We start from the raw sequence: 9,267 nt of genomic DNA on the forward strand, positions 1-9,267 counted from the left end.
TGGGTGTGACCGTTTTAACGGCCGTTTTTTCAGAAAAAACTGGTGTTTTTCAAACCTTGTTATAAAGGCACCGGATTCGGGGACCCTCGTGGTCATGGTATATAGGTGTGACCGTTTTAACGGGCGTTTTTCCGTAAAAACGGGCGTTTTTCAATCACGCTTGATTTTTCCATTTCTTGGTTTAAGCTAATCACGTTCGATTTCCATTCAAACGGACAAAACAACGTGATGGGATAAGTGAGTTTTTCTTATACGGAGTCTCTCTGTTCTCGCAAAAGAATTAATTATCACAAGACCACCAAGGAAATTGGTCATTTATTTAGAGAGTTGAAAGAAAAGAGAGAGAATTTGGAGAGATGGAAATTTCTATGTGTATGTGTGGAAGACCTGAAATCTTTGGTCAAATTTCTATGAGAAGAGTACCAATTCTAAGAAGAAGAGAAACTGGTTATAAGGTTTCTAGTATTAGAGCTTCAGTAGTGGATTCTTATGGAAGTTCTTCTTCATCCAAGTTTGCAAAGAGAATGGAGCAAGCCTGGGTTATCTCTGAGGTAATCATTTTTATAATTTCATAGTTTCAAGTACTTTGTATTGTTATTGCCTGGATTAGATTCGATGGGGGTGGGGAGGGTCACTAGATCCTCAGGTCACACTTGAAATAAAAAAAATATAGATGAATTACACAAGGATTTCATATATTATTACTTTTTTTCCTTCTATTCTTTTCCTTTGGCTGACTCAATTTTTCTGTAGTTAAAACCTAATTTGTCAGATTTCTTCTTTCCTCCCAACAGTCTCTACCTTTACTTAAGCTATTCCCAATCTATGATGACACTTGTAATGCGTAGTTGTTTCAAACTCTGTCAAACCATTTGTAGATGCTATGTTGTTCCCTTTCTGCACCCCTATATCATATGCATTTTCAACAGTCTGTTTATTGCGTCCCATTTTATATTGTTATCGCCAAATTATTATGTCCAGCGATTCTCTACAGATATCACACTGGCCATAAGCACCCTGAAAGAAACACTTCACATGTATCCTGTTCACCATGCTAGAGTATTCTTTAGTTTTCAGAAGATTATTTTCAAATAAATAATTCAATTGCTTGTAGCATATTTACGCCGGCATCAAACCACCTCTACTCTATAAACAGTCTGCCTTTTAGGATATCTTCTGGTTGAGTTATCAACAGAACTCAGTTTTGAACTAGAATAAGTAATCTATCCTAATGATTTCGGTTATTCTTTGTTTGGGTTGTCATACGTGTATATTTTTTCTTTCTTTGTACTTCAGAAAAGTACCACGGATCAGCAAGTAACAATTTAACACATAACTTGGTTTACAAAATATGAATATACTTACACCTCATTCCTAGGAATTCAATTATGGGGTAATCCAATTCTTGGAATTGAATTCCAAAGAATTGAATTCAAATCCAAAAAATAAGCGTTTGGTTGAGGTAATTCAAGTACTTTTGTTTTTACCCTGGAATCCAATTCCATTGCACTATTAGACCAATGCAATGGAAATTTATTATTTTAGAGGGAATTGGATTCCTAGGAATCAAAATTTTTAATTACATAGAGTTGATTTGTGTTGTTTGGTTCAAAGAATTGGCCACATTCCCCCGGAATTGGATTACCAACAATTCAATTCCTTGAACCAAACCTGCTATTAATGATTCATGATTAAGCAGGCTTGATTGTTGGCATTGTTTTTTTTATCAGTATTTTAATTTTCATACTGGGATAGCCTATATACTGATGATTATATCACTTATAATGAATTAATTATTAGGCTACCAAATTAAGATCAATATCAGCTGAAATGCTGAATCAGCTTCTACATGTATTCATTAATATCTACATGTATTCATTAATACAGTTATACTACAAACATCTTAGTGTAACTTGGTCATCTTAACTTTTTGTTTTATTAAATCATCATTATTATTTGTGTATATCCTCGGATCTCAGACATTCTATATACCTGAATATTGCGATTTACGAATCATGAGAGGGGAAATTTGGGATAGTTCTTTCCGAAACATACCAGCCACCTTATTTGTAGCCAAAACTTGACATACCAATTTCACTGAAACTACTAGAAGAAGTCTAATCTAATTTTCAACTAGAAATTGTCATTAAGTAATCGACAGAAGCTTATATCAATTGTCATTTAGTTAGTTTGAGCCTTTCTTGATGAAATGAAAAACTTGAAAATCTGTGGTGAACAATGTTTATGAGTTGGTGGTGTTTGCTTTTATGGTAACCCCCGTAGGGTGTAGCGGGAAAATTTAATCTTGATTAACTTGCGCTTGTGTTCAGGCTTCTATCTAACGCAATCAATATGTCAACCTGAATCATTAGTTTGAACTACATGTTTCTTTATTGAACATCAATTTTTTAAACTCTGAAGCTAATTAAGTAGCCTGGTTTGTTACTTGGGCCCGACTTATCCATCCTCGACCTATGAGCCAACCGAGTAACTAACAAGTTACTGAGCCTAACTTGGCTGAACTGTTATTTTGACATGTCTGATGTGGATAAATCAATGTTCATGCTTTCGAGTGAATAGACAGAAGAACAAGTTAGCTCTATATGAGTACATCATATTAATATGAAGAGCCTTATAAAGCGTATTAAATTATTCTATCATCTCTATGGTGTCTGTCTCTTATCCTCTACACCCACAACATGCTAATTTTTTCTGCATACCAAGTTGTAAGCTGAATTTAAATTCTGCATCTAACATGTCCTTGACGTATTATAATGCAGCAACCTAGGCCAGTTGCCTGTTCATCTTGTCACTCACATGGGCACGTTGAATGCAAATGGTGTGGCGGTACTGGTTTCTTCATTATCGGTGATAATATGCTTTGTCAAGTCCCTTCCAGAAACACTAGCTGTGTTATATGTACTGGGAAGGTAACTAGCAAATTTCTCGGTGATTCTGAATTTCAGTTAGAATATTAATAAAGACTTTCTCTGGTGTTTGTTCTTATGTTTCTCTAGGGTTCAATGTGCTGCTCTGACTGTAAAGGAACAGGCTTCCGCGCGAAGTGGTTAGGTGAACCTCCAACCAGTGAGTAGCAAAACTGCTTCTGGGATTGTATGAGGCTACAGAGTAGCCAAGGAAACACCAGGACCTTGGGCTTCAGATAAGTTCCAAAAGAAATTCGTAATATTTCTGCTCCAGATTTTTTTTTTTTTTCTTTTCTTAAGAATGATAAAAGATCCAGGTAAATCAGATTCTTTCCAACACGAGGAATCAAGTGCACATATTACTCTTATATAAATACCATGATTGTATAGTAAACTCTGGAAGTACAGGTGAAACACTTAATTCCCACTATTGGGACAAGGTTATTGCTAAGACCCCAGATAATTTTTTAGTTTCTACACCAGCAGTTTTGAGTCTATCAACAATTGCATCTAATTTGCACTGGCATAAATGATAAGGAATAAACAAAACCCAAACAAACAAAAAAAAAAAAATTGTAACTTCTAAGCAATCGTTACAGTACTTAGCCAATCGATATCATACCGCAGATTGTAGGTCTTGTAGCAGGATTAAATATATCTTCCACCCCCATGCACGATAAGGTTTGCATCTTTATATACCTCCCACTTGGTGATCTTGACATTATTTATTGAAACCAATCCTAGTCTTTCATTGAAATCAGTAACGACTAAAGATTGGCCAGGTACAAGGGTATCGATCTTGGGCACCTTGACTGGAGGTGTCGATGATAAATACAATGACTGTAAAATTTCTTTGTCTAACTTCATGGGGAAAATATGGTACTTCCTTGACGTCAATCGAGTTTGATCCGAGTACTTTTGAGAGAATATGATACGATCAGGTGGACAAAATATGGTGATCCTTGACTGATTTGCAGAAGTGTCGATAACTTTGCTGAGAGTCATTCCAAGTGTTAGATAATAATCAGCATCTGATATCGAGTGTATGATTCTCTGAACATGTTTTTGTCTTGTTTCACGATCCTGACTGGTACATGTTACAAGCTTTTCTCTTAGTACAGTTGGGAGATCAGTAAAAGTTGAACGGAAGTAATGACGTAAAGTTTTAATATCCATGGACTTGTTAAGAGGCATAAAGAAAATCAATTACAAGTACGAAAAGGAGGACGAAGCAAGAAAAGATTAAAGGGTTTTTTACACAGACCGAATAAAAAACTACTGAAAAGTAGGGCTGCACATGATTCGGTTTTCATCGGTTTTTGGAAAAACCTAAACCGAAACCAAACTACTCGGTTTTCCAATAATGAAAACCAATGAAACCATTAAGGTAGTTCGGTTTTGCTCGGTACGGTTCCAACTCGGTTTTGTATAAAATCATTCGGTTTTTGGTTAACCAGCTAAGTCACTGAAATTTTTTATATCTGTCAGTCTCATAAAAATGACGGGCAAATTTTTCTGAACCTGTCACTCAAGTTTCAAATACATCAAATGTTCCAACTTCCAATACATATTGATAGAAACATTAAATTTTAAAGAGTCTAGTTTCTCCTTAATAACAAAAACGAAAAAACATCAAAAAATCATAATCATAACTGACTACACATCTTTAGATGGAAAATCAACATAGAGGTCTCATTCCTAAAAGGATCGACAGGAAATAGTTTGTTACAATGAATACACTTTGCATGTGTAGAAATTGGGTATTCCACAGGAGGTTGTAATGGTAACCTGCACGTACACAAACTCGAGTTAAATATGAATTTCTCAATCATGATCAGTGCAATGGTACATAATGTAACCAAGAACATCAGGATTAGCAACCGCTATGGTAGAGAAGCACTAAACAATAAGCATTCGTTTAGCTGGAATTGAGGATGATCCTTTTATTGGAATATGCATTTCTAATGTGAATGTTACATTATCACCTCAACCAATGAAACTACAATGGAATTATACTGATATTGAAGAAGTTACAAGTAAAGTAAGCCCTGAACATTCATAACAGTTGACTAAGATGATCTACCTTCAAAAGCAATGGCATGAGTTTAAGCTATTTTGGCGTAAAGGAAAGTACTCACATTATTGACAGTTCATTGTTTCAACTTGGCTATGCATATGCTTAAACAAATCTAAGTTTTATTCTAAACAAAATATCAACTGCTAAAACTACAAACTAGAGAAACTTACCGCTAACCCATTAAATCATTTATAATCAAATTCATGATAACAAAGTTGATTCTTCTTCTTCTTCATCATCTATGTCAATGCGGATGAACTTAGAAGTTGCAAGAGAACCTAAAAATTCTGCCAGAAATTACATCAATAAGTGAGAGAAAATACCTGAAACATCTTCGGCATCATCAGTTCCTAAGGTGTTTGGATCAAGATCAACCGGTGTCCGTAACCAGCTTTGCGTGAAAATCAATGCCTCAACTGTCTTAGGCAGCAGTGAACTTCGATATGGATCAATAACTCGCCTTCCAGTACTAAACGCATATTCCGAGGCAACAGAAGAGACTGGTATGGCTAGTATATCTCTCGTCATGCGTGATAATACAAGATACCTTGTACTATTAGACCTCCACCAACCTAAAATTTCAAACTGAACACCGGTAGGGATAATTCTCGGTTCACGTTTCTCCTCTAAATATAACTCCAACTCAGTTCTCCCCTCAACATTGTCATCCTCCTCATCTTCTCTTGCTCTCTCTGCTATAAGACTAGCATACGCGGAATCTTCATCATCAGTAACCACAGAAGATTGAGTAACATTATCACCAGCACTTGTGGCACTAGACATGTTTTCATCATTTGCATAGAGACACTTGTACTCTTCGAAAAGTTCTTGAAAATCAGTTCTCACATAAGTGGATAAGTGTTTACGTAATGACGGACCCGTGATATCTAAAGTATCAAGAATAAAATTTAAACCTTTCATTTTCTCACGTGGATCAAGCAAAACAGCAATGATCATGAGAGTGTTCATTTTCTCATATGCTCCCCAATACTTATTAAACTTGTCTAGCATTTTAGTGCCCATACCAGAGAGAAATGGATCTGAACTTTTTACCCATGTGTTCATTGTTCTATGAATGACACTTACGTTAAACAAGAACTCATGTGAAGTAACACGTGTATAGTAAGAAAACTTGACAGTCAAATCATAGAATACCTTTAAAAATTTCCCAAATGATCTTGCATTGGCCCAATCTTCCATATATGGAGCATGTATAGGAGGCGGAGGAGGGGCCTTCTTCTTGCCTTTGTTATGAGTTTGTTGTCCAAAATTGGTATCAGTTGCAGGGGTATAAGCTTTTTCCATGTCAACATCATCACCAGCACTTGTAGAAGTAGAAAATACAGGAGGGATGGAACTTTCGTTGAAACAAAACTTCTTTTTTAAAGCCTTATCATCCCGTGCTAGCCTTTCAAAAGCTTTCTGATATCTACAAGCAACTTCCAACATCATGTAAGTGGAATTCCATCTGGTATCCACATCTAAAACTAAACCTTTTTTGCAATCTAACTTTTCTTGTTTAGCACAATCCATAAACTTTTTCAACCTAGCAGGAGAACCCGTTACATACTTCACCACTGCCCTTATTCTCTTAACCGCCATGTGATACTCTCCCAAGCCAGCATTCACAACAAGTGCAAGAAAATGAGCAGCACATCTAACTTGCATAAACTTAGTATTCAGTACACCATTTGAACTAACCACTTGCTCCTTTAAATGACCATCCTCCCTTAGATAATCAATAGCTAAATCATTAGCACTAACATTGTCAAGCGTAATAGTAAAAACCCCAGGAAGTTCCCAATTTGACAAACATTCCTCTAACATCTTCCCAATTACCTCACCTGAATGACCTAGAATTTGGAAAAAGTTAATTACCAGTTTGTGCAGCTTCCAATCTTTATCAATGAAATGCGCAGTTATAACCATGTAGCTTTTATTTTGGGCATTTGAGGTCCATGTGTCAGTGGTGAGACAAACTCTCACATTGTTTGCCTTGAAGTAGTTCTTCATCTTCTCCTTTTCAGTTTTATACAAATTTATACACCCCGCGAAATGGTCATACGATAAGGTATCTTGAATCTGGATTCAAGTACCCTACAAAGTTCCTTGAACCCTTCTCCTTCAACCACTCTAAACGGTTGCTCATCTAAAATCACAAATAAAATTACTGCCTTTGTACATGCATCTTGATTAAAAGTTACCGCAACCAATTTTCCTTCCTCTCTTAGCCTAGCCGGTTGAAAATCAAGAGTTTGCTGTCCTTTTTCCTCCTTAGGCTTCCTCTTACATATCTTCAAATGATTATTCATACCACCTGTCCCATGCTTGACACCATGATCTGCAATCTTTGTCTTACAATGGTGACATTTTGCATATTTCGAAGGAGGACGTTCCATATCAAAGTGGTTCCATACATCAGATGTACGTTTCTTTCCATGTGGTTCTGTCACTTCTGTGTCATCTTCAGTTGCATCTTAAGGGGTTTTACGCTTATTGCTATGTGTTCCTGTCACTTTTATGTCGGCTTCAGTTGCATCTCCATCTGCACTAGCATCTCCATCTCCACTAGCCTCTCCAGTTGCACTAGCATCTTTAGCAGCACTTGCACCTCCAACTGAACTTACATTAGGTGGAGGTCGAGGTGGCCACTTATTAGAAGAAACAGAGGCAGTATGTGTTGAACTAGATCCTTGCATTGTCAAACAGCAAGTCTGCAATATGATAAACCATACATGATGTCAATGTGTATGCTGGAGTAAGGTACTGACTGATAACGCTAGGTTAACACATCTATGTCGATGACAAGAAAAATATATGTGTATGCTGCTAATTGGAAAGGAGTACATTCTAAGTAGGGCTGCACATACTCCGGTGCGGACCGGTTCTCTTATGGAACCGGTGTCTGTACTTGGTGTTGACCGGTACCTCTTTTTGAGTACCGGTACCTGTACTTGTACCTGGTGTTGTACCTGTACCGCCGGTACCGGTCCGGTACAAGACCGGTACCGGTTTTTTTACCCGGAAAACGTTACAAATTAATACTAAGTTATACAACATTTCCATATGATCAATGTATCCAAAATAAGTTCAGGTTGCATACATATTTAAGTTCAACATTTCCATAACTTCAAAACAACATTCTTCATGACACTGACACTGAAAAACAACATTTCCACAACTATAAGTCTGTCTACGACAAGTCGATAACGATAAGAAATGAAATGTGATCATTGCAAACGAAAATGGATGGTTGCAAAGCCCGCACTTGCAATTTGCAATCCTAGCCTGCATTCATTTCCATAAATTACATAGTAGTAATGAGAATTTGGTATAGAAATGAATCCAAATTATGTTTCAACAAGGACAGCAAGAAAGATAAAGAAAGTTACCAACCTTCCATTTCTTAGCAAGGAGCCAAGAAATAAACTTCAAGCTTTTAGGAAATTCTCAATTATGACTGCAACATGCCAAAAAAAATAAACAAGAAGAAATAATTAAAATTCAGTCAATACAATAAAAGTAATTACTATTAAAGAAAACAAAAAAGAAGAAAAACCTAAATAAGTACCTGTCGCATCTTCACCATCATCATCAGGTACATAATCACATAGTAGATCAAGAGCCATGGGTTTTTGTAAATAGCTTTGTGTACAGAGCAATGCCTCAACTGTCTTTGTAGACATAGAAGCTCTCCATGGAGTAAGCACGCGCTTCCCGGTGCTAAAAGCTGATTCAGAGGATACTGAAGACACAGGCAAGGCTAATATATCTCTTGCAATGTAGGACAGTACCTTATACCTGTTTGCATTAGCCTGCCACCAAGCCAATATGTCAAAGTCATCATCTTGATCTACTTCACGCATTTTTCCATCCATCATCACATCTGTCAAGTACCTATCTAACTCCGTTGTTCTTGCTTCTTCAACACAACTTGGGTTGTCCCAATGCTGTCTCTTCCTTGATTGAATTCTTGATTTCAACCCTTGAGATGGCGTGCTAACTGAACTGGCAACTACCGAAGCAACACTAGATGACCCTTCCTCATGAGTTGAACACTGAACTATAATCATCAAAGAGTTCCTGAAATTCTAATTTCACCTTTCTCATGATTCTTTGAACCTCCCACAAATTGTTCTCAAACAAACAGTTAAGAGTAAATTCTAGCCCCTTTAGTTTCTCTCTTGGATCCAACAATTGAGCAAAAAACATAACAGGATTCATTTTCTCGTACACACCCCAATACTTATTGTACTTGGCAAA

At 36.7% G+C, this 9,267-nt stretch overlaps 1 protein-coding gene across 1 annotated transcript; it reads left to right on the forward strand.

The window, feature by feature from the left end:
• The first annotated feature begins 203 nt into the window (after nucleotides 1-203).
• Nucleotides 204-3,409, forward strand: LOC113292820 (protein PHOTOSYSTEM I ASSEMBLY 2, chloroplastic-like). The gene is made up of 3 exons (XM_026541668.1): nucleotides 204-551; nucleotides 2,781-2,930; nucleotides 3,018-3,409. Exons 1-3 carry the CDS (start codon nucleotides 357-359, stop codon nucleotides 3,093-3,095), a joined length of 423 nt encoding a protein of 140 aa, XP_026397453.1. The 5' UTR covers nucleotides 204-356; the 3' UTR covers nucleotides 3,096-3,409.
• Nucleotides 3,410-9,267: the final 5,858 nt, after the last annotated feature.

The sequence above is a fragment of the Papaver somniferum genome, chromosome 7, assembly GCF_003573695.1.
Source record: "Papaver somniferum cultivar HN1 chromosome 7, ASM357369v1, whole genome shotgun sequence".
Taxonomy (NCBI): domain Eukaryota; kingdom Viridiplantae; phylum Streptophyta; class Magnoliopsida; order Ranunculales; family Papaveraceae; genus Papaver; species Papaver somniferum.